The sequence below is a fragment of the Ananas comosus genome, linkage group 24, assembly GCF_001540865.1.
Source record: "Ananas comosus cultivar F153 linkage group 24, ASM154086v1, whole genome shotgun sequence".
Classification (NCBI taxonomy): domain Eukaryota; kingdom Viridiplantae; phylum Streptophyta; class Magnoliopsida; order Poales; family Bromeliaceae; genus Ananas; species Ananas comosus.
Genome location: NC_033644.1, coordinates 2253718 through 2276775, shown reverse-complemented (window position 1 = coordinate 2276775; position 23058 = coordinate 2253718). Strand labels below are relative to the sequence as shown.

General features: G+C 37.2%; 1 protein-coding gene across 1 annotated transcript; it reads right to left on the bottom strand.

Annotated features, from left to right (window-relative positions):
- On the bottom strand, positions 335 to 12610 carry LOC109728770 (protein RCC2 homolog). Its single transcript, XM_020259292.1, has 16 exons — positions 12252 to 12610; positions 11251 to 11312; positions 11119 to 11186; positions 9219 to 9340; positions 5545 to 5650; positions 5353 to 5404; positions 5144 to 5261; positions 5006 to 5036; positions 4798 to 4821; positions 4496 to 4620; positions 3735 to 3816; positions 3105 to 3227; positions 2961 to 3014; positions 2808 to 2877; positions 1656 to 1689; positions 335 to 1041 (listed from the first exon to the last, which is right to left on the bottom strand). The coding sequence occupies exons 1-16, from the start codon at positions 12481 to 12483 to the stop codon at positions 665 to 667; spliced, it is 1680 nt and encodes a 559-aa protein (XP_020114881.1). The 5' UTR covers positions 12484 to 12610; the 3' UTR covers positions 335 to 664.

Below are 23058 nucleotides of genomic sequence, written 5' to 3'. Positions count from 1 at the left end.
AATAGTAAAAATTGTAACCTTCAAATATTGTTGTTATTTTTTGTTTAATTTGCCATCACCTTTTCAATTTTTTTTCATTTTTTTTTATATGAATAGTTCCAATAAATTAGAGACTAGATTATTGGTTCATATTTAAGCACTAACCACCATTAAAACAAACACTAAACAAAAAAACAAAAAAAAAAAAACTATTAATGGAGCTGAGTGATTTACTCTTGTCTGAGAAATATAACAAACATGACACCTCATATTCTAACACCACTAGAAACAGCTTAGTGATTTGTAATAACTAAAGATGATTATATGTAGAAACTCATCGTCTTACTCAAACATGTAAAGCCACCAAACTTGAGAATGTACCTCTCTCATTGAATATTTTACCAAGTAAATGGCAATTTTCAGAAAAAGAACGAAAACAAGCATTTTGCCGAAATGGCACCCTAAATAAATGTAACACAGAATAATAAGAACATTTTACAACATACAACCATGAACTTCAGAACCTTCCTTCAGAATTACATAAAGAAATCCCCCAATTGTTACCAAAATCCTCTATGTCAGAAACAACGCTTAAATAATAATTAGAAATCAGAGATTAAAACTTTTCCCGGATGCCCATTCAGCCTTTCTCTTGTCAAAACATGAGGTGTTAAATAGTTAATCATCATCGCCTACCAGGCCTCCCCCTCTTCCCCGATCTTCCTCGCCCGCGGCCTCGCCCAGAGCTTGCTGGTTTCTCGTTAGCGCTTCTTTCAGCAGCTTTAGGTCGGCCTCTCCCTCTTTTACCGCCGCCACCGCCTCGTCCCCTGCTAGATGGCTTGCGCCCGCGCTTTGCATCTCCATTCGCATCCTCATCATCGTCCTCATCGCCATCATCGTCGTCCTCATCAGCGTCGTCATCGTCATCCATTTCTTCCTCTTCCTCTTCTTCTGACTCTGACAAATCCTTCTTCCTTCTCTTGGAATTTCTCGCAGAAGATTTAGCAGTAGTTGGCGTGTTCTTCGTAGCTGCAGCATTTGCATTATTGCTCTTCTCTACTCCTGAAGCAAATTTAACATTTGAGTGGAACTCAGTTTTGGAAGATGGAAGTCAACTACGGTATGTAATCAGAAATTAAGACGCTAGTTTGTTAATAAACATACAGTATCTTAATTAACATTTTGAAGTGACATCAAACTGAGCATATCATAGCTAGATTACAACATTACCGTAATCAATAACATCGTACAATTGTAAGTGCATTTGGGCTCTACAATAACTCATAAATACTTCACTAACTGCTTGCAAAATTGCGAAGTGTGCCGGAGTGGGTGATTATTCTTTATGTATAGAAAATGATCAAAATGGCTGATGAAATCTATCCCCATCTTGGAGAAACAAAGAGTACTAGTTCTACACCAACAAGCAGAAAATTGAATATCTGAGTATCTGTAAAAGCTTACGGCTATATTTCTCCAATCTTTAGCTCCCAGCAAACTGGGCTTACAGCGATGAGTATTACAGTCAATTTACAAAAAAATGGGAAGGGGAGTAGGATGGGAGAAAAGAATACAGATTCATAAATTTCTTGACGCAGGAATAAATTATTATTATCATGCAAAACATGGCAATTTTTTACAAAATAGAGCAAAAAGAAATGGTGCGATAATTGTACCTTCAGAGGAAGGGTCACCATCATAAATCTCCAGCTGTAAATAGAGCGAAAAGTTAAAAGGTTACGATAAATGGATTTTTGCGCGCCGAAGTATCTTATAACAAAAGTGAGCCAAAACATGCCACTACTTTGGCAAACTATTTGTGATGTTTTCCAGTCTAAAAATCTATTATTAAATAAGTATATAGACAGAAAAAGAACTACAAATTTGAAAAATGTCCGTAAGAATAAAAGACAATAACAATTTGAGATGTCCAAATTCAAACAATACATACAACAAAATCTCTATCCTTGCACTTTTCAGGGAAGGGTATAATTGAAGCAGCAGGCCATTTTTATCTTTCTATGACACCCAAGATGGAGAAACACGAATAGGCAGACAAGAAAAAGTAGTTATTAGCCTTGTTCCGAAGAGAGCCGAATCTTTGTAATAGACACTACAAAAATATTTAATTGACAAAATGTTCTTTGCTATTCAACAAGAGTTCGATTTAAAATTTAGGGGGCAAAAAAAATGTTACATACCCTCACCAAAGATTCAAGAGCACAAAAATTAAAAATTGCTATTCCTCTACAAATTGACTTGGAATGTTTATTCCATAAATAGGTTTAGACCTAATCTACAAATATAAATTGATTTCAGATATAAACCGAAAATGATAAAAAGAAACAACAAAACAGTATCAGTGGAGCTAAATATACAAACCTCAAGCTCATAAATTCTTTCGGCTCTAGTTTGGTAATGTAGTGGCTAAAAGCAGTATTTTTACACCACAGAAAGACTAAAATTTTCGAAAGTGCTTACGATCTTTCCCCTCCAAAATTATAAAATTGCAATTGCAATCACCACTAGAAAAGCAAAGCCTTTAGCAACATGCTTCTCGAGTGGTGGTTGTAACCACAATATTATAAAATGAGAGAAGGAAAGATTGAAAGTGCTTTTAGGTTTTTCTTTTTTGGGCCTTCCAGGCTATAAATATGGTGCTTTTAGCCACCACATTACCAAACAAGACTTCAGGTGTCTAGGCTTTTACAATACAAGTACCAGAGTATTCTTTTTTAAGTTCTATAAATATCGATTTCTGGTTGAACCAAAAAAAAAATGCAATTAGAAATTTAGAATAGAATAAAGTAGAGAAATTTCTCAGTCACCTGTTCCAATCGATCACCAGCATTTGTTCTGTCAACAACAATCAGAGAAAATCCATACCCACATCCCACGCTGCAAAAGTATTTCTAATTAGAAAGAAACATACATCCTAAAATTAACATTTCTAACAGAAGACCACAATACAGCATAGTTACCTTGTGACGTTCATACCATCTAGAATATCAACTTTCTTTGGATTTGCAGATGACCTGTAATCACAATTACATAGGAACTCAGAAAACAATAGTTAATCAACTAAAATATTTTCCATAATTCATCAAGGATATCAATGCACATACTTCTGTCCGAGGGGACCATATCCAAGCTCCCCATACAGGGCATGCCCCCAACTTATGCACGAGTCGTCGGCACCAACAACATGGTGCATGTTACCAGAAGCCATGCAACGTATGTTCCAACCACTGAAAGCATATTGTCAGAACTCCAAAAATCACTAGCAGATAAGCAGCAAAGAAAGAAGCAGATGAGCAATAAAAGCTTAAGTAAACCAGAAGAAAAGAGACTGTCAAACAACTCTAGAGACTAAACGAAACATAGTTGCATGTCCTAATCATCATATCAATTTCATTTGGTCACAGCAACCTAAAATACACAATTGTTCCAACTCCCATTTATATAGTAGGAAAAAAAACACACGAGTAGCCAGAAGTTACAAAACACCAAAATAATATTGCAGTAAGTCCCAAGGCTTTTGCTTGCTTTTGCATGTTGAACTTCAGATTATCTCTAGAACAATTGAATTTAATGAAGCAACACTTGCGGTTGAATTTCATGATTTTGAAAATTAAGTTACCCAATTCAGAATGCTCGATTTAATTTGATTAATTTAGTGAAAATAAAAGACTGATCTTTTCGATTTAATTAATTTGTTTAATACATTCTGAAGAAAAGAATATTCAGAGAAGAACCTTAAATCCATAAGTGGCTTAGGATACATCCAATCGTCACCAGTTGTCTTCAATTTCCCCCACATATACAACTGTCCTCCTCCTGGAAACCAAATTCAGAAGTTACCTCAACAATGAAACAATAGATCATAAATCGGTTTTGCTCATTTTCTTATGACCTGGTAAAGTAGGAATGTTGTCAGTCATATCTTATTCACAATAAAAGGACTAGCAGAACAATAATACAAGTCCAGTCCTACGTCCCTCATGCACTTGCACTGGGTCCCCTATAAACTGCCTCAATTAGGCAGGCTACACATCTAATTAAGGAAAGAAAAAGAAGAAGAAGGCGACATGCTGCTAAGGAGCTGCTGCTACCATGTTTTCTCCCAAAACAGGCCGACAAAAGCTGCTACCAATTTTTCTCCCAAAACAAGCTCAGAGACTACAGTTCCTGTGGAAAAAAAATCTGAAATTCTAGATTTGGAGTCCTCAACCAGATTGAGGCTTAGGAATCATCCTAAAGCTTCTAAATTTAGAAAATATCTAAAGATGTAATCCAATAGGTTGAAAATTAAACTGCCTCCACCGGATCAACTATAGAGATTCTTGTACTCTTTGTCAAAGGTTGAATGAGACGCATCGAACATGACGCAGATAACATGGAAAGTAAGCTGGTTTTTGTTAGTAATTACCTCTAGTCCAACAGAAAGGTAATTCTATAATTGCAAGAAGAGAAAATATATTTACTATTAGATCATGGAAGGGGACAAAAAGCATACCACCAGTGCATGCAGAATTTGTGGCACCTGCAGAAACTACAGCATTAGGAGGAAGAACATTATGCCTTTGGAAGACTTCAACAAGCCGAGGGACCCACTCATCCTTCTGTTCTCTGTGACCCAGCCTATATATCAACAGAATAGTTGTAAGCACTGTGAGAAGCAGAAAAATTACTGAAATATGAGGGTCAATGGAAGAACTAATCATCTATACTTATTCCAACTTTTCGTGCCATTTAGTTACCAGATCTAAATGACAATATACCCATAAAGATCAATCTATGCTTATCGAGTGTCCTTACCTTCCATATCCACCAAAACCCCATCTGCACAAAAGCGAACAGAGAGAGCAAGTAAGCACAGTCAAATGTTGTAATAATAGGACCCAAAATAATTGCTATATAGACAAGTCATACTTGTAGGAAGAAATAATATTATCTGGAGAGGCCAACAAGTATGATAAAATATATAATTGATTTACAAGAAACTGACTAGATGGTAGACGCTTACGTGTAAACAAAACCATTTGAATCAACAGCAACTGAACACATGGGTCAGACAATGAAAAGAAACAAAAGAATGATATTAGCTTTGAACAAGGATGCATGATAAGGTAAACAAACTTCAAGGATAAAGCAAGAAAGGAACCTGTGTGGTTTGTTCCACAAGCAACTTTGACAACAGTTTTTTCCGAAAATGTAGCAATTGCTCGTGGACGAGGCTGAGGCTCATAAGCTAGTTTTACAGATGAATCTTTAGCATTATACTGCAAGGAAAAGTTTAAAAGAAAAAAAAATCATAATACATTGCAAGTATTGAGGAAAAAGAAGGTTAAAAGAAAAGCTAGTTTTCGGGACCTCATTGTCAGTTCCATGTCCAAGTTGTCCATACTGCGGAAGACCTGCTGTCCTGCATAACATTGAACAAAAAATGTTAAGACTAAGAGAAGTGATTATTAGAACCAATTCAATACTGTTAAGCAAATAAAGAGATGTTAAGTAGGGCAAAGATTTCAATTACTGAAGAACAAATTTTCGTGAGGAACCTACAGTATGGAGGAGCCTTCCACTGAAGACAACCATACAGTAAAATCAGCTCCACAAACAGCATTCGTGACTTCAGATACCAGACAGGGCAGCGGAGAGGGTTCAATTTCTGCAGAAATTGATCAACCAAATAATCAGACAACAAATAACTACAATAGATAAGGTTCCAAAGAGTACTACAATAGATAAGGTACCAAAGTGTATTGCAGGTTCAAGGCTTTTTTCCGCAGCAATTATAACTATTAAGAGCATAATCTATGGTTATAGAGGAATTATATGTATAACATTCTCCCTCAAAAAGGGAAGCACCCATTGGTTGATAAATGCTAACTACAGGGTAGCAGGATCCATAGCCATGAGAGTACTCGCATCCGTAGTTGTGGTAGAATTCAAGTACATCAAGCGGTGAGCCACCTCTAGAGTCTAATATGTTTGTCAGGTTATATTTGACACGGTCAACATTTTATCACAAGTATGCCCTTAAGAAGAACAAAAGCCGCCTGTGCAAAGCCAAGCTTCTTAGCACAGGATGCATTGAAAGAGATACTAGACGATCGAGTCTTGATTAACTTGCAAAAAATTGAGATGTTGAGACATAGTTAGAGCATCACATGCTTGAAGTAGCAAAGATGAGACCGCTACTAGATGAGAAAAGCCGATGAGCCTCAAGCTTCGCATATTTCTGTTCTTGATCTTATCAGGGATTCAGAGTGTTTGAAAAGGCGCAAGACGCAAAAAGGCGCAAAAGCCTTCTGGAGCCCAGATGCAAGGCGCACCACGAGGCGCGCGCCTCAAGAAGGCGAGACGCGCATCTAATAAAAACAAAACACTCTTAACAAGGCTAATTTAAATGGATGTTTTACGTTAAAAAAATTTAAAATAGCCATAAAAAGAAAATAATCATAAAAAAGTAATGAAATCATATGTATAAATATTCTCAAACTAAAAAGAAAAAAATTATATTTCAACTTTCAACTTAAAAGTGCTTGCTGCTAGTTCTTGCTTCTTGTTTCTTGCTTCTTGCTTCTTACCGCTGCTGCTTATTGCCATTAGGGGGTGGAAGAGAGAATGACCAAGAGAAAAAGGGAAGAAAAGCGTTCAAATTAAGAATTATTTTTTCAATTCCTTAACATTTTAAAATATATTGAAAAATCCCAAAACCCCAAAACCCAAACCCTAGACACATTAAACGTAAATATCACAAGGCGCATTTGAGGCGCGCGCTTCACTCCCTAAGACGCTGAGACCCACCCCTCGCTCCTAGGAGCTGAGGCTCGCGCTTAAGGCGCGCCTAAATAGGATATGATCGAGAACTTCAAGTATGTGCAGGGCCCAGCAACAAGCTGATCAATGCAGCCTGTTATAGCATTATTTGTTTTCTTCGAGATTCATAGGTCGACATTGGATGATGCCATAACAAAGGGATTACAGACCACATCACGAATGTACACTCAAGAGGTAGACCTAAGCAGATTCGAGTTTTCTCGCATGTCTATCTTCCCCTTCTCTACACTTCAACAAAATTATCAATCAGCTACTAGGACCCCCACCACTGTCACCATGAAGTATGAACACAGTGAGGGCCTGTAGGGTCTGACCACGAAGATGACAATATATAAAAATCACAATGCATTTTGAAAATAAAAGAATATTAATCATTTGTATACATGGCTGTATGCCCACAATGTCTTGTCTTAATATTTCCAGAGTGTCCAAGTCTTGGAGTTGAGGGTCATACTATATTACCTCCCATGTCCACATATATGAAATGTACCTTCACATCACTATTACCACATCTGCTTCTTAAGACATTATCATCATTTGCTGCATTTTCACTACCATCAATTTTCCTGCTTCATGCATCACCATCACTTTTGTCTCTTTGTAGTGAAAATTTCAAGACTGCAGAAGCTACTATGCTAATGGCTGTGGTAGAAGGTGGTAGAAGTGGAGCTAGAAGAGTACAATGGAAGAGTGGTACCATTAACTGTGTTTGAGACAATTATGATTCTTGTATCATGTACGAGCATATTCTGATCCATTATGGTTTAAAGTGGCGAAGTTGCTAAAACAGAAAAGTTGCCCAAAATTGCAAAAACAAAAAAAATAGGAGGTTTATGCTGATCTATGTAACATGGACACTTCTCACATGTTGTCGTGTCCATGTTGTGTCCATGTTGAACAGCCTTCCTTGGCAGACATTCCACAGACACGTCCATTCTGTGTCCTTTATCCTCTTAGTCACTTCATGTGCCAATTGCATGTCCCTCTTGGCGTTGCACATGCAATACAACTTTGAAGTACGTCAATTGCATTTGCAAAATACAAAAATCTAAGAGAATATATGCATTTATTTTCCTATTTCTTATATAGTTGTTTAAGCAATCATCGGTTGAAATATTGTACTATTTTATGTTGCATAGCTGATTCTTTGAGTTAAAGATATGTTTTACATTTGAAATTCCTAAAATCGTTTAGTTTTTTATATATACCAATTAAAGAAGATCATTTTCTTTTGATAGGTGAGAAAAATTAGAATTTTAGTACTTTGGCACATCGATCAGTCTTTAGATATATAATCTTTTAAAAAATATTATATCTATTAGCTGTGTTGCAATTGTGTTCATGTCCTCATTTTTTCAAAGTTGATGAGTCATCACGTCGTGTCCCGTGTCATGCGTCTGTGTCCATGCAACCTAGATGTTGATCTATTTAACAATGGATTTGTTGCTGAAACAGAAATAGGTCACATGCAGAATTTTTTTTATAAATAATCCAATCAATTTTTATAATTGTAAAAATAGTTTTTTTTTAAAAATAATTATAAAAATAGACCTCTAAATGCGGTGAATGATTCACCGCATTCATTACTCCTTTTTAGGAGTAGAAAAAGAATAAAAACGGTGAACCATTCACCGCTCTTACCATCGTAAAAATATATAAAGAAGTTAAAAAAAGAAAGAAAGTGATGAATGGTTCACCGCTTTTAAAAGCGGTGAACCATTCACCGCTTTTATAGGACCATATTTACAAATAAAAATTTAACAGGTATATTTTTAGAATAAAATTTTAGGAGAAGACTATTGCACTAAAAAACCCTCACATGCATCTCACTAGTTATACAAAATATCAATAGAACATGTAGAATGACAGGATCTGCTATCCAAGCTATTTATTGGCTCACAATTGATAGCACATAAAACCTGTTAGATCTGGATAACTTAGTTGCCCTACAATGACTCATATTTCATTGGAGTTAGACAATTACAGCATAGATATACATATGTAAATATTGTGCAGCATAAACATATATAGTTACCCAAACCCAAATAAGACAAGTTCGAGGTTTGAAGACACTAATATGGAAAATTGACAAGAGACATCAAGAATTTGGTTGATTTTGTCATAAGTCACATACTGCCATCAATATGCTTCCAGAAATAAAACTTAGATACATTTATCTGTTCAAAGAAAAATTAGCAAAATCCTGACATATTATGTTAGCCCCATCCTTTCACCCTGTTCATAATTCATTATAAGCAATACTCTAATATTTTGACTGCCGAATATTCTTGCCCATACTGCATACAAACTAAAACCATTTTCAATTATTGGATTAAAACTTTAGGATACAGACATGGATGATAAGCGTAATTAGACAGTCCAATAGTACTAACCATTCTTCACCGAACCTGTCCCCAACTGCCCATGCTTATTCATGCCAAATGAGAATGATTTTCCATCTTCAGTTACAACTACAGTGTGGTTCTTTCCCACACTGGCTTTTACAATTTTGTATCTGCATCATCAAGAACTTCAAATCAGCCCGTATTCAGTAGAGGAATCTAACATCCTCTAAGGCTCAACTGTACTGAGGTGAAAAATTAAAGGCAAATATAGATGGGGGGTCTCAAGTCTAGGAGATTTTGAAAGACCCCTCAACCAAATTTCTTTTGATTGACACCCGCTCAACTTCTAATTGTTTTATTTAATTTAAGTTATTTTCCTAAATTGCATTGGGTGTTCATAAATATTAACTTATCAGTTAACTATCAGTTGTTACCAGTTAGCAAAATCTGCAATTCTATTAGCTGAAGAACAATTAAATATAATAGAACCACTTTTAAATCAAATTTCCTAGTTTAACTGATGAAAACAGTGTAAATCAAAGAATTAAAAGTTTGAGGGGATCTCAATCAAAAGAAAAATAGATAGGGATCTACTCTCAATTGTCCTATATTATCAGGGATATTAACTTCATGCCCTGATATATATAGTACATTAAAAGGTAGAAAACTAGAATGTAGAGAACTGGAAGGCGATAGAAACATTTGACCTTCAATTAACATGCACATAGACAACAAAAAGTACTCCACAAGAACTAATGGATCAGATGAAAGCGCACAAGATATTCTTCCTGAGAACTCTAGAAACAAAAAAAATCAATTCCCTGGGCCATCTCAAGTAAAATAATCAACTTCTCACAAGAGATTGAGTACATCCAGGCTTAACTTTCGTACTGGATCAGCATAGACTGCCAGACTGCTATTATTACTCAAAAAGATGTAAACATACCATATATTACACAAAACGAAATGTTTGTGGCATGGGAAGCTCTTACATAATTACGACATGCCATGGATCAAAGCATAGAAAAAAATAAAATACATATATTATGACAACAACTATTAGAAGAGTGCACCTTTGTTCTAGTCATAATCCACATTTCACTTCTCATGCCAAACCTCAAGCATAAGGGCAATTTTCGCAATATTTGGCATCTAAGACGTAATTTTGCATTTTGGAAAGAAGTTAGACCTACTGAAATCTTGGAAAACGCTAGATGTGCCAAACAAAGAATGTTTTCATCAAATTGAATAGCCTGTAACTGTCATTTTATGCAACGAATGCTTGAGATACATAAAAACTCATACTAATGTATCAAATTCCTCAATTTTAGCAAGATGTTGACACTAGTCGAGGTGATCAGATGCTTAATTGGAAACTTGTTGCAAGGTTATTTTTTCATGAATAATCATGATAATCTATACCATTCAAATTTGACAAATCATACTGCATTCTATGTATCATCCCGATAACAACAATTAAGACAATGAAAAGGGAAAATTTAAGTTAAAAAAGTCATGTTATAATGACTCAGATAAGGAAGGAAACTTCAAAGTGGTAAGCAAAAGAAAAAATCACAACGAAATAAAAAGAATCAAATAATGGCAAAGTTGAATGCCTTTAAATACAGAAAATAACATCAAGCCTCTATGGACCTATAGATTTTCTAGAGATTCGTTACAAAGATATGTTATCACTAGCATACAGGTACTGTACTTGCACATTTTCTGATATTTTAGAAATATCTTAAATTACATATCAGTTTGAATACAAATAAGCAAGTCAAAAAGCAGAACACAAAAGTTATATGATATCATATCCTTACAAATACAAATTGCCAAAATTTCTTCATGCTTACTTTTTAAAAAAACCATAAATATTTGATTATACATTCCAATCCAGCTTGTCACCAAGTAACAAGATTAAAATACGACGAATTAGCAATCTTACTTTGATAGTTGAGACACAATTGTTGGCAAGCTACGGTGAAGAGTGTCCCCATGCCCCAACTGCCCCTTCTGCAAGAATATCACAGAGTAAAACATCTGACAACGTGCAATTATTTTCAAGTAGTAACTCTACCTCATTTCTTCCCCAAGTATAGCAGCGACCTTCAACATCCAACGCCACACAGTGACAAGCAGCTGCAATAGTTATGCTAAATAGTCAACAAGGAGATGCTTTCGACAAAAACAATTAAACGCATGCATTTACATTTTACACAAACGACATGAAGAATTCAGTACTTCTAAAACAAACAAAACAAACAAAAACAACATAAATATCAAACTGTCGTTTCCTCAAAAGGACAGAGTACAACAAAATGAAATACGTAAATTATGCTGTAGTCCTAAACCTTTCTAGACCATTCTAACCGAAGTTAATATTCAACTGGTTCTAGACCATAGTTCCCAGTTGACACCAGCCAAAAGAAGGAACATCTCAGTTTCAGTTTCGAAGTTTCCTATCAAACTTCATGATCTGGATTGCCATTGTGTTATCCGCAGCTCCACAACTTTAATTAAAACCACAGAGGAAGTAATATAACAAGATGAGAAAAAGAAAAACATATCTCACATTTTGCAGCAATACTTCACAACTCACATCATTTTCTCACACTTCCACTTCATAACATCCTTTCTTTCAGAGTGCATTTCTAAACACCGTCATCCTCAAGAATCACAAGAATTACTTAACAGCCTTGAACTCATCCAAGCAGAACAAGTTTCGCTAGAAACATGGTATTCGAGAAACTGTCATATCAACAGACCATCAATCAAAACTTAAGCTTTAGACCAGCAAGAATCCCTCTTGATCCAAGTTCCACCACATTGAGAAGAGCAAACTAACAAGAACAGTTTACAAACACATGGTATTCAAGGAAATCACACATCAAGAACGCATCTTTACACCAACATGAAGTAAAAACCAAACCCAACTCAGCATTTCAAACAAGTTAAACCTATAAACACATAGCAATCAACACCATCATCACAACAACATCAGCAAATGTAAGAGAGAGATCGATCATCGAATGCGCAAGAGAGAGGAGAGAGAGAGAGGGGGAGAGAACACGAACTCACTGCATCCGGAGGCGACGAAGCGCACGTCGACGCCGACGAGGGGCCGGAGCCGCGTGGGGGCGACGAGGTTCCCCGTGGCCCCGCCCACGACCTTGCGCCCCATCGTCTCCCAACTCGTCCCCCCACAGTACAGCAGCTCCCCGCCGACGGCGCCGCCGCCACCTTCGCCGCCGCCGCCGCCGCCGTCGCTATCGCCCTCCTCCGCCCTCTTCTCCGAGTCGGACGCCGACATTTTCGCCCGCGTCGGCGAGAACCGTAGCTAGGGTTTCTTTGCCCTAGTAGGAGAGCACAAAACCAATATTAAAAAAAAAAAGGGGGAAAATGGGGGATTTATTGAGTAAACGATGTTTGTCGAGGGGAGAGAGGGGGGAAGAGGCTTTTATGCTTTTTTTTTTGAGCCTTTAATTTATTTATTTATTTATTTTATTGGTTTTTAGGAAGCTGAGATGTACTGTGTGGGACCCACAATATTAGTTTCGTGGTGTTGGACTTTTCTTTTGAAGAGTTTGGTGGGGACCCAAAAAAAAAAATTCTAAACTTTTCCATTGAATAAAATGAAAATGTCAATGAGTACGGATATCTAAAATATTATTTAAATTTGAATAAAAAAAATAAATTTAATCGACGCTAGACAAGTAGGCCTTCGATTATAGGAGGAATTCTATACTATCACACTTGCACCACGTCATCAATAACAAGCCAATCACCTTTTCTTTTTTTCAAACAAAAGTACAATAAAAATATTTTTTTACAATCACGATGGAACATATATTTCTAAAAAGAATTTTTTGATTGGTTTGTTACGCCATGTCATCAATATACCCATTGCATTCTAGAATTTTTCCGGTTATAGGTATATATAAAATATGAAAGCACGATGTCTTTAAGTTCAGATATGAATTTAATCTTTACAGACCCAAATTCGAACCTGTATCTGAACCGATTTATATTATATTGTATTTAAATATTTGAAATTGTACCTTGTGTTGCGAGCCGAATCCTTCAACCGCTGACCCGGTCAAAGATCCTCCTTCGTGAAGCGTGCGAGGAGGCGAAACGACTACAATAATGACTCTCGAAGTTTGCGCCCTTAATCAGATCAAACGATTCGGTTTATGAGAGATCGGACCACGTCTCAATACAATAAATCTGGTTCAGCTGGATCAACCGAGTGTATGGACTACACAGAGATCTCAGGTTCGGGTAAAGAGCCGAAAGCTCAAATATTACTCAAAATCAGAAAAATGTTTACAAAAGAGAGTACGCTATCATGACGTACGATCTCAAAGGAAAATCTACTCTACAAACTATTCCTAAAAAAGACAGTAAATGCGAAAAAAAGAAAAGAATTACAAGTAAACTACTCATAGAAAAACGATAAATGTAGAAAGTAGAAGTATTGAAAATACAGTGGTCTTCTCATTCATGAGAGAGAAGACCTCTTTAACAGGCTTTGAAATTACTATTTATAATGATGTCTTCTCAGCTTACATTATTGATCGTTTTTAATAGTGGGGGAGTGTTGTAGCCGTAATCGCGTAATTTACAACCCACTTCTCAACCTTTCCTGCCTAATTTTTTGGCATCAACACCTTGAAAATTTATATTTGAGTATGATATTTTTTAAAATTTGGAAAAGATATTTATATTATATCATATTTATGGTTCGAGTCTTTGGACTAGATTTCAGATTTCGGTTTGTTGTCAAGATCATTTTTGGTTATGGATTCTCAAAGTTCGACGAATTTGGATTCGGGTTTCAATTTTGGTAGTCGGGTTTAGATTCAGGTATTTAAAAACCTATCCTAAAACCATATTGTTTTTTTTGTTTGTGATGGAAAAAATCATGTTGTTTGAATGAAAAGAAAATATATACATATATATACTCTCTCTCTTTAAATTTTTTGGGAGAAAAAGAATATTAACAGTTATATTAGGAGATTTTCTCTCTATTTCTCTTTTATTCTCTTTCCATATTTTAAGTTCTCTTCATGTTTCAATCCAAAAGACAAATTTTATTTTTTTTTCTAATTTTTTGGTTTTTTCTCCTATTTTCTTTTCATACAAACTAGTGAAATAACCCCTGCTATGCGACAAAAAAAATATATATAGATAATTTGTAAATAATAAAATATTTTTATTTATAAAATAATTTTTTTAATAAATACAAAGAAGAGCACCGGAAGAAAAGCATCAGTATGAAGTCAATGCTTTAGTACAAAATATTTGGTTTTATTAAATACAAAAATTTTAAAGCTAATTTTGATCACAAAGTATTGAGCATCTCCTATATAATTTTTTATCAAAAATTCTAAATAAGTTTGAGCATCTCCTATATAATTTTTTATCAAAAATTCTAAATAAGTTATAGATTCAAAATATGTCTAAACTAATATATATGAAAATGAGCAGAAAGATGGTGATTGTATTTGTAAGAAAAGTTACTACTTATAATTTCAAGATCAAAAGTAATGTTCGAAATAATCTGCTTTCTTTCTATTGCTCTTTGAATCGTACAGAACTGTTGCTGCAATCAGAAAAATTAGGTTCTATTTAAAGCTTTAAATGTTTCCCTTTTATTTTTACAGATTTGTAGGATACAATTTCGTATGTAATAATTTTTTACCCCCCAAAAGAGAGAAGGACCAAATCATAAAAAATTGAATTCACCTTGGATCCTACTATACTGTTGCTTCGCGTGCAAGTCCTATCTTATTAATTGTATTATCCTGATTTTAAAAAAAAATACTTCCTTTAAAAGTTTTTATTAGTTTCGTTTATTATTTAATTCGCCACAATTTTATTTTGTATGTAAAATTAACGAATTTTGAATGTCTTTAATTTTACGTTGGTTTTTACTAGCTGATTTTACAATAAAAGAAAAGGCAAATTGCATATTAGATTTTATCAAGTTTGTAAGATCGGCTTTCTGTGGATCTCGATGTGGATCAAAATATATAAAAGCATCATAAATCTGATTACAATATTTTGCGAGTTTAGTATAATAATCTTGTTTGATTTTATGTTCTATACAATCTTACTATTTGAGACTCCTATTCAGCCACGTGGCAGGCTCTCATTGCCCCTTCTTTTGCTCCAGATCCAACGGTCTACCACAGCCCTCTTGTCACGCCCCGTGCCCCGCCTATTTGGTCGGGTTCGGGCACGTTAACAGACCGCCGAACGGACAGGGTTTTCCTGTGCCGCGGACAGAGTCTCCCCTGTACGTCCAAAGCGTCGCAATCAATACAAGAGGTTCCAAACAGGAGCAGTATTCATTCATAGATTGCATAAGGAAGTATCAAAAACATAAAACTACTAAGCTATTACAACATAATTTTCTTTTACATTAAGCTTCCGAATACAATTCCAAATCTTACAACTTGATAAAAGTTTGTTCTTGTCTTTAAACCTCCCAAGCTAGACCACCAACTCGGGTACTGCTACCTCGGTCTCTGGGGTAGGGCGCTATCTACGGAGCTACGCCCTTGCCTCGCGCCGCCGCGCCGCTCACGTGTGTACATGTAAACACCCCAAAACAATGTGGGGTGAGAACCAACTCCATGGTTCCCAGTGGGTATGGCCACCCAAGGAAAAAGCTCGGTCGATATGTCTAATGAGGCCCTGTAACAAGTTAGTCCAATAACATATAACAGATATATAGCAGATATTGAACTAAGATGTCCTGCCTCCCAAAATGCAATATGCAAACCCCGTACTTATGCAAGTAGATTACTTTGTCCTACTTTATATTCTCGGCCATTCTTTACTCGTAACATTTCTTTACTTTATTAGCTATTCTTTTACATTAGCCGTTCTTTATTCTTTTCTTTTGTTATTCTCATTCTTTAGCCATTCTTTATTCTTAGCTAGCTTTGCTCTTTACTTGCCATTCTTTCCTAAGGTTATATATACCTCGGTCACACTATGCCACCCGACTCGATCTTGAGTCAATCAACAGCGGATAAACCGCGCTCTGTCCGGCTCGAGGTGAAGGAACTCTCGCATGCACCTCAGCCTACAGACCAAGAACCACATCGCCCAACGGGTCGCCTAGCGTACCCCGTGGTCAGGGATCCCTCGGTGGGAGAGGAACATGCCACATACACCCGCAGCCGAGATCCCCGATAGGGAGAGGAACATGCCACATACACCCTAGCGCTCACTGTTCTTGCTCGATCACAAACCTCGAAGTTCTTCCGATGGGAGAGGAACCTTGCCACATACACTCGCGACCAAGAACTTCCGAGCTCATATGCTGCACTAGCAGCCGCTGCACTCGCAGCCAGGATTCCGGAATCCACTTTACATAACTCAAGGGTTGGTCTTGTAACCCTATAGTGTCGACCTACTTAGGTCCATTGTCCTTTCCAACCTAGGTTTACTTGACTCTAGGTTTAACACTTGTATCGCATATCCTAGGTTTAATTTAACGCTAGGTTCATTAACTTGAACTCTCAACCTATGTTCTCTAACATGAGGCGCAATGTCTTTCTCATTAACCTATGTTCAATGACACTAGGTTTCATTGCCACTCATCATCCTAGTTATTTATACTTAGGATTCTCAATTGACATGCCACTCGATATTCTTAATTTACAATGTCAAATTCTTTACTCTACTTAGAGTTCATTAATCTTATTTCACATTCATATCTAGGCATATGTCTTATGCATTTATCATTAGCATCTCAATCATGCACTTATATATCATCTTTTTCATGCACATAGTTCATGTGTTTACTTAATATGCATCTTATATTCGCATGCACTTTATCTAACATTCATTTCTACATGAATATGTCATCATCATGCAATTTATTCTATGCATTGTGCTTACCTGCATTATTCTAGTTTATATGCATATATATAGTCTCACAATGCTCGTCATGCATTTACATAGCATTTTACACATACTACCAACATACTTTAATTAGCATTAGCTATATGCATCCTATACATGTCCTAATTACATTTATATGCGTCAACATAGATTTTTAACATTTCTTAGAAATAAGGGCGACCTAGTCGCTTCGGTAAACACAACCCACCTTAATTTGCGCTCCGATTGCTTGTAATCACTTGCAATCGGCCTCCCGCGACAACCGTTGCCCGGTTTGGCCCGAACTCTTGCGCGTCTAGCGAACGACCTCCGAATCGCGATCCGTCTTTTCCGGTGCTTATTCCTTGACTCCAAGGTGCTCCGGTTCCGATCCCACGATTTTTATGCGTTTATTTCGCGTGCTGCGGCCATCTGTACGACAAAATACTATTTTGTCAATAACTTCGCGTACACTCGACGAATGGTTAAACCGACTTCGCCAACGCGTTTGTTAGGTCCCCAATTAGGTTTCCAAGGGGTCAAAATAGATCAAAACCCCACATGAGCAAAACCCCTCTTTGGAATGCCCTAATGTGGTATATGCTCAATACTCCGGATTCGATCTATAAAACAAGCAAAAGAGAGCTTGTTTATCACCTAGGAGCTCAACCAGGAGCATTCGAACCATTTCTAGGGTGTTTAGAACAAACCCTAGAAATCCACCATTAGAGCATCATGAGAAACCATGGATTTCATGGTGTTCTTGGCTACTAGAATGTTTCTACACTTGTAATTAGATCAAAACCAAAGATCTATGGTTTAAATCCCACTCCTTAGAGATCTACAATTAAAGAGTTCAAAGCTTACCTCAACCAAGCTTGTTCTCTTGCACAAGGAGAAGAGGATGAAGAGGACTCTCCTCTTCAATAACTTCTTCTCCTTCCTTTCCTCCTCTTTTCTTGTTCTTCCTCTCCTTCCTTTCTTCTTCTTCTTCTTTCTTTCTCTTTTCGGTTTAGAGAGAGAGAGAGAGCAAGAGAGGTGTGAGAGAGGGAGAGAAAAGAGAGGGAAATAAGAGAGGAGTGGACCCCCAGCCCTCATATAGGCATATTTGCAATTAAACCCCTCTATTTTTTCCATATCTGAAACATCTCCCGCTGTTCGGGCTCCTTGTACCGGTACACGGGGTCTTGTACCGGTACAAGGCCTGGCAGACAGCCCAACCCGAGAGCTGGTTCTCTCGGTTACGCAGGGCTTGTACCGGTACAAGGCCCCTTGTACCGGTACAAGGCCTGGCAGCTCCAACCCGAGAGCTTCGCTGGTTGTACCGGTACAACCATTGGGCTTGTACCAGTACAACATATCCAGAATGTCATTTTTGACTTCGATTCCGCTCTACTTCACGCCGTTCAATGCCAAAACCCTTCCAACTCTTTAAGAGCTTACTTTTAACCCTTCCAACAGTGTTGGAATGTTAATTGGGACTTGTCCATCCATCTTCTTCGCATACTTGAGTCGATTTGGCTAAAGTTCGATAATTCCTTCTGGGTTCCAATATGTTACATTCTCCAAACATATTTTCGAACATGTCTCCATCATCTTTTCATCCACGCTAATGCCGAACTTAGCTCACGGCCCAACATAGCCTTTCGGGTTCCGTTTTCGCGCCTACGCGCACCGAAACGCCCGAAAGCTTCCGAACTTCACCGAACCTCACTGGAACCATTCAAATAGTTTTCCAACCCAACATACACCGTGACTTCATAACTTTAGAAGTCCGGTATGTTACACCTCTAATAATCCAAAGGTGCCCGAAACGTGCCCTTTCCCTTCTCCAACAGGCGCTCAATTCGGGCCGTCCATTTTGTTCATCGGATGGCTCCCTTCCCCCTCCCCTCCACACATTCCTTGCACGTGCCTCCTCCGATACCCGAAGTGCCGCTCTCTCTCTCTCATCTCCTCTTTCTCTCCCTCTCGAGACGCCTCTCTCTCTCTCTCACCGCCTCTCTCTCTCTCTCTCTCCTCTCTTCTCTCTCACCTCTATCCTCTCCTCCCTTCGCTCCTCCGATGCCTGAGCTGTCCATCGTTAGGCATCATGATTTGGTCGCCTACACCTACCCTACTTGGCCGATCCAATGGTTCAGGTTGCTATGCTCGCCGATCCAACGGTCGCTGTTACCTCCTCTCCCTCCTGGTCGCCGGTGCTACTCTTTACTATCTTCTTTCTCTTCTCCGTCTTCCTTTGAGGGCTTTGCCAGCCCACTGATTCGACAGCAACGATGTGATAGATATATTTTTTCTTAATTTTTTTGAATCTACTGAGAGAGATGATGGACATTGCTTAAGTCTTCCTTTTCTTTTCTCTTCTGACCTTCTATAGCTTTTCTATAAATAGGCTAGCCTTTTCAACACAGTACAGATTGTTTCTGTACACAAATATAAAGGTGGGATAAAAGTCTTTTTGAAGCATAAAAGATAAAAACTGGCATTTTATTGTTACATAGCTATTAACCTCCTACACACCGCAACTTTTCTACAGTCTGTTGTTTAATCTCCTGCACACCATAAATTTTCTTCAGTCTTTTGTTACTTAGGTGTCTATAAATTTCCGCCTTTCTAAGGGTATTTTCCTTATTTTGATTGAATTTCATTTTCTTGATTTTTGAATATACTAAGAGGCTTTGTCATTGTCATTTTTTTGGGGGGGGATTTTGGGCGTCCTATTCACAGACATCCCTTTCCTGCATGTTTAGTTTGATTCCTACCAGTTTATTTTATTTTTATAATTTTTTCTGATCTTTCGTTGATTTTTTTTTAATCCCTGGTGGTTTTTTTAAGTTTTTTTAAGGCCCTGTTGATATGCAAGTGAGAAAAAAATTGGCTTTGCCGTTGTCGAGCAATTTTTTAGATTGCTGGTGGTTTTTTTAAATATTTTTTTACACCCTGTTGATGTGCAAGTGAAAAAAAAAATGTCTCTGTCATTGCTAAGCAGGTTTGGACGGCCCGCCAAGCGGGCAACCGCTCTTGGCTCCTTCTTTGGTGCTTCATTTGTCCTTTTCGCTTAGACAATCGTACATGCTGGCTTTAACTGTGGCATACTTATTCCCATAATCTGCACTAGATAACGTTGACTATTTACATTATTTATTTACTTTTTGTCTGCATGTTCTTGATGTTTTAAAAAAATTTCGGCGAGATGGTGATGTTACTTGGCAACAAGGAGATTGGGCCATGCACAGCCAATTATTTGGGTGGGGAGGTGTCCCTATATGGGCAACTACCTAGTACTGCCCTCCCTCACATCTGTGATGCACGCACGGAGTTTGGACGGCCCGCTTGCGGGCAACCACTCGCATCTGCACATTTGGTTGGTGCAGTTACGCCTCGGTTAGTGTTCGGTTAGCAGTTAGCCGCTTATCCCCGCTTTTTTATCATACTCTTGTTTGCTATTCAGCCTTGGATTTTTTTCTTTTTTCTCTTTATTATTTTTTTCACAGTGTTCTAATTAATATTGTCTTTTCTTTTTTTCTGGTTTAATGGAATTTATTTATTCTGCTGCTTTTTTCCATCTTTTTTTTTTCACTTTATTCCTTTTGTTGGTTTTTTCAACGGATGTGATGATGTGCGGTGGGGCTAAAAAATAAAAAACTAGGTTAGGCACAACCAATGCGTTTGGCCTGCTATGCTATTGAGTATTTTCGGGTTAATTTGTAATTAAAGCCCTCGATATCGGTAATGTTCATTTTGGGATTTGGTTGTACATGTTTTTGCCTATTTGTAGCTTTCCTACTTTCAAAATATTTTTTTACCCAAATTGCACAGCTGCAGATTTTCTATGGGTATCTACAAACCAAGGCCGGCGCAACTGACGAGCTTGGATGGCCCATGCGCGGACAACCGCTCCTACTTGTGGTGCGTGCGCGAATATTGCATGAAAATTGGACATATATTCGGTGGCCATTGTTCGTTTGCCACTTTAACAGTCGGTTTTTTTTTTTTTTTTTTTGCGATGGCATGTCTTACAATCCAACACAATCTGAGCCTATTTACTTTAATTGGCACCCCTACTTCCAATGTAAAATGTGCCTGCTTCTTTCTTCCCGATTCTGCATTTGCATTTCTTTATTTTTCTGGTCTTCGCATCTGTTTTTCACTATGCTGCCAGTGCATGCCCAGACCATAAACAACATCTTAATTGTTTTATAAATAGCAACTTTCGTGTTTTTTCCCTGCTTTTTCAACTCTCAATTTGATTTCTTGGTTTTTCTCCACGCTGCTGGTGCCCGTGTCACCGCGCTGCCAGTGCGTCCCCAGACCATAAACAACATCTTCATTTTTTTATAAATAGCAACTTTAGTGTTTTTTTCCCTGCTTTTTCAACACTCAATTTTATTCCTTGGTTTACCGCGGCGCTACCGGTGCCCGAGCAAAACCTAAACAACATCTTTATTGTTTGAGTTGTTCGTGGCACCCATACTTCCTTGGTTTTTTTCGCCGCGCTGCCAGTGCGTGGCCAAAACATAAACAGTAACTTCTTTGGTTTATAAATAGCAACTTTAATATTTTATTTCCTGCTTTTACAACTCCAATTAGGAATGTCAATGGGTATGGATAGCCGAAATTTTATCCGAACCCGAACCCGAATGAAACGGATATATCCGGTGGATATGGATATGGATTTGGATATGGATATAAAAAATAAAAACCTGACGAATATGGATTCGGATATGGATTTTGATTGTACCCGACCCGAACCCGAACCCGAACCCGACCCGAACCCGAATTTATTTTGTATTATGTATAATATATATATATATATATATATATATATAAATTTGATGTTATATTTGAATTTGTATTTTAAAATTTTAAATTTAATATAATATATTTTGAAATATTGAAAAAAGAAATAATTGTTTCGGGTTCAAATTTTCGGGTTCGGGGTCGGGTTCGGGTTTCGGATTTTTGGTCGGGTTCGGGTTTGGATATGGATTTTTAAAATCCGTCGGGTTCGGGTTCGGGTTCGGGTCTCGGGTTTGGAGTCGGGTTCGGGTTCGGGTTTTTAAAAATCCGCCCCGAATCCGACCCGTTGATATCTCTAACTCCAATATTATATTTCATACATTATTTACTATACTTATTGACTATTTTTTCTCTTTTTTCCCTTCCCCCTTCCGTCTTGCTCTTTCCCTATTGCATCTTTGTTCGTTTCTGTAGCTGCCAGTATGTCGAAAGTGCATCTTTCCTATGTTAGGTTGCTCCATGAAATATGTAAACAACTTCAGGTGGAGATGACGCAGTTCGTCGTGACAGTAGATGCTGAAGGAAAATTTTTAGCTTATGCGGATGTTCCGATCCAACGGTCTGGAACTATAGTTGAATCTACTCGATGTTGGAGTGCACTGAATATGTGAACTTGCATTTTCTTTGTTCTATTATTTATTTTGTAAGCACTTTATTATATGCTTACCAAATTATTATATCAGTTCTACTTAGATTTATTTCTTGATTTTTGTTTTAATAAAAAAAAAAATAGATACACTAACCATTATTTGATTACCCGCCGCGAAGTGCGGGTCCTTTACTAGTTTATATATAATTTTGTACAACTCCATTACTTTTTTCTCTTTTTTTTTAGGGAGATAGATAGCACGCTACCCGCTTCGTTTATTTTATTTAGAAATAAACTTAGCTGGAAATGTGAATCAACTAGGATTTGAACTTGGGTCTCGAGTACCAACCACCAAGCCCTTTGCCACTTACTCTAGGGACGGTCGGTACAACTCCATTACTTATTAAACATAAGTATTTATAACAACGACAGAATAAAAATAAGAAAGAGATAAAGGTAAACAATAAAATAAGACACTAATAGAAGATGAATAAATTATAATGGTGAAATGACTGAATGATTTAACCAAAATTAATTATTTATTAGCTACATGTTTTCAATTAGTATCGAAATTCACACTTTTTTCGATTGGAAAGT

Excerpts from the sequence above, each read along its gene's own strand:
- LOC109728770 (XM_020259292.1), bottom strand. The coding sequence starts at position 12,483 with ATGTCGGCGTCCGACTCGGAGAAGAGGGCGGAGGAGGGCGATAGCGAC. Across the intron at positions 11,313-12,251 it reads CTTCGTCGCCTCCGGATGCA|CTGCTTGTCACTGTGTGGCG; the intron begins GTGAGTTCGTGT and ends TAACTATTGCAG. Across the intron at positions 5,037-5,143 it reads TTGTGGAACAAACCACACAG|TTGCTGTTGATTCAAATGGT; the intron begins GTTCCTTTCTTG and ends CCATGTGTTCAG.